Source organism: Buceros rhinoceros, unplaced genomic scaffold, assembly GCF_000710305.1.
Source record: "Buceros rhinoceros silvestris isolate BGI_N320 unplaced genomic scaffold, ASM71030v1 scaffold36759, whole genome shotgun sequence".
In the NCBI taxonomy this organism is placed as follows: domain Eukaryota; kingdom Metazoa; phylum Chordata; class Aves; order Bucerotiformes; family Bucerotidae; genus Buceros; species Buceros rhinoceros.
In genome coordinates, this window is record NW_010433852.1 from 194 (window position 1) to 3,452 (window position 3,259).

General features: G+C 48.3%; 1 protein-coding gene across 1 annotated transcript; it reads left to right on the top strand.

Annotated features, from left to right (window-relative positions):
* Window positions 1-564: 564 nt before the first annotated feature.
* On the top strand, window positions 565-2,694 carry CENPV (centromere protein V; the record flags this gene model as incomplete). The annotated part of the gene is made up of 4 exons (XM_010144256.1): window positions 565-708; window positions 1,503-1,572; window positions 1,967-2,081; window positions 2,428-2,694. Coding segments are annotated over 4 exons (454 nt in total), but the record flags the coding sequence as incomplete, so codon positions are not given.
* Between the last annotated feature and the right edge of the window lie 565 nt (window positions 2,695-3,259).

Here is a 3,259-nt window from a genome sequence, read left to right on the forward strand (position 1 = left end):
CATCAGCAACACAGCGGGGAGTGGGACTCTGAAAGGAAAAGGTTTTTCCTCTGCAGCTCGACCTCGTGTGGGGATGTTGCCTCGGAGGTGTCCTAGGGGAGAGGGGGAAGCACAAGCTCAGAAATTCCTTGATCACGAATTTCCTCTGCAGCTACAAAACAAAATAAAATGCATTTAAAATATTATGTAGAATCCACTTATCTCTGCTTTTCCCAGCTTGTATGGGAAAACTGTGGGAAGAGTCAGTTCCCAGTTCCCAGAGGGTTGTCTCTGCATGGACAGTGCTGTAGCCTGGGTCAGCACTGGGACCTGGGTTGGGGCAGGGCAGCCTGTGTTTCGTCTTGCAGGTGCAGTGCACTTTTCTTGCAACTGTTGTGCTTCTTTCCTTTTCACCAGTTTAACTAAACCAGAAGAATAATTGCTGCAGAGGACAAAAGCCATTCTCTACCTCACTCCGGCACACTTTATTAAAATCTGTTCAAGTGGGTACATTTCCTGGTGGTCTGCAATTGTACAAGGCGAACCGAATAACGTAGTAAATAGCCTTCCTGTTTTCTTGGCCAGAAGCCCCTGTATGATCCCAAACGTCTCTGTTGTTTCTCCCTCCAGTGAATACAGAGGTCTGGTGAAACACACCGGAGGCTGTCACTGCGGAGCCGTCCGCTTTGAGGTCTGGGCTTCGGCAGATCTGCATGTTTTTAACTGCAAGTGAGTCTGGGTTTATTTTTGTTGTCTGTTCTCATAGATGACTATAAGCTCGTATGCTTTTCCAGTCAAAATCTTAGAGCTAAAAGATGACTGAGCTGCAGAACATCCTGAGGGATGTTCATAGGGTATAGCCCTGGTGATGTCCTGATCCAGGGTGGGATCAGTGCTGGTGATTTCAGGTGCTGCTTCTCTGGGCAGGGCTTAGGTCTCACATCCATGCTCACACCAGAAGCATCAGCAGAGGTCCAAGGGGTACAGCTGCTCAGGCATCCGCTTTGTGTTTCCTCTCAGTGCACTGTGCTTGAAGCACATCGATCCTTTTTGAACTTGATCTGTTCGAGTGAACCTTCCCTGTCTGACCACTACAGCACTGTCTGGTTTCAACAGTGATCCCCCTTTGCCTGCAGCTAGTTTGCTTCTAGCTCGTGGGTAAATTCAGAACCTTGCTTCCTGGTCAGCAAGGTTGGCAGACTTGATTAAATGGGTTTCTCAGGGTAAGAATTTGCCCTTGGTATGTCTGTGGAGAATTGTATGAGTGCAGAAAAAGTGGCGTATGATGTGTGGTGGAGGAGAGGAGCTGCCGGTGCACCTGCGTAGGGTCAGTGCAGTCCGTGGCAGTGCTTACCACACACTGCAGCTACCACAGGTCCGCGGTGCTGCTTACCTCTGTGGTGCTCACCAGGGGCACTTCAGCTGGCAGTGGAGTTTCTGTTGTCGAGAGATCCATGCTAAATCTGATTGCTCTGCTGCAACTTGTCCGCTGCTTCCAGAAAGGTCTGTGCTTTCTTTTACAGTTGCAGCATTTGCACCAAGAAACAGAACAGACACTTCATTGTCCCAGCGTCGCGTTTCAAGCTGCTGAAGGTAGAGTAAGAATGCGTAAGAGCATGGTCATGAACACGAGCCGTATAACCCAGTGTGCCCCAAAGATGCAAATGGAGCCAGTTTTCTCCCCGAAGTTTGTCAGTGGCTGGCTGGGGGAAATGGCCGAATTTCACGCTCACTGGAGTGGGTGTGTTAGTGCATCTTACTTAGTGAGCTGGTGTCAGAGCTCTGGCAGTTCTCAGGCTTGACTGTTACGGACACGTGTACAAACAAAGCACAGGGGTTCAGAAAAGGAGCATGAACGCAGAACTCTATCTCAAGTAAAGACTCGAGGGTAGTATTTTAAATTTTACATTTCTTGGCTACAGGCACATAGAAAGTAATGAAGACGTCTGTTTATGTGGAAAACTTACACTGCTTTTCATTTGCTTAGGGGGCTGATAATTTGACAACATACACCTTCAACACACATTGTGCCCAGCACACGTTCTGCAAGACCTGTGGTGTCCAGAGCTTTTATACTCCTCGTTCTAATCCAGACGGTTATGGTAGGTAGAAAGAGTGAGCTGTGGTAACCAAAGTTAACTACCAAGGAAGCCTTGGATAAAGGCTCTGTGGGATGCTAAAGCAGTGTCTTAAGAGTTTGTTCCTAAAGTGCTGAACACCTGGAACTGCAGTCTGAACAGGTAGCTCCTCCATAGGAGACTGTCGAACCTATGAGGCGTGGGCTTCCGCCCATGAGCGGTTTCTCGTCCAGGCTCCTCAGCCGTACGGCAGTGGCTGGGCTGAGCATTTACCACTCCCTGAGATGCTCCGTCCTGCACGCAGTGCTGCAGGCGTCTCCCACATTTTGTCTATGAAAAGCAGGTCTCCATGTTCGCTGTTTGTCTTCAGGGATCGCTCCCCACTGTCTGGACGATGGCACCGTGCAGACCATTGTCACAGAGGATATCAATGGCAAGGAATGGGAGAAGGCAGTGAAGGAACACAAGACCATCAGAGACATGTCAAAACCCTGACATGCCCTTCCAGCAGCTGAGCTTGGAGCACTGCTGTGCAACCGTCGTCTGGGCTTTCCAGGGTGAGGGCTGGCAAAATCAGTTTCTACATTGTTGTTATCTGTTCTCTGATTCTTAAATAAATCTTTCTATGCTGCCTGGCCCATTCATTTGTGACTATCAGTTTTCAAACTACTTCTGTTCCATAAACCACCCCAGGCTGCTGTTGTGGTACTTTGCCCTTGGCTGTGCTGAAGTTTAAATCACAATAAACAGAGCAAAGTACAAAAGAAAAAAAATCTGATCTTTGCTCATATGGGTACTTCCTGTGTTTCAGGTCTGGCTTATAAAGATGTGCTGTATTGGATAATCTCTCACTTAGGACATCACACTGTTTTTTCTCCACTGACTTCAATGAATGGCAGTGGATTTGTAGTTAAAGGGGATCTGACAGAGCTCAGCAAAGCATTTACACGGCTGCGTAGCTGTATGCAGGAGAGGGCCACTGAAGTTGCTCACGTGATGAAGTACTTTGTTCCTTAAACCTGGACTACTCATGGTCTTAAGAAGGCGTACACTTAGGCACTGAGTCATGGCCAGGGAACAGGGTTCAGCCTTGTCATACTCTTACAACACTGGGCACATACTTCAGTATGAGTATCATACTTCAGGAGGAGGATGTGCCTACAGCCATAGATCAGGATCTGGCAGTTTGGGCTCGGCTCTTG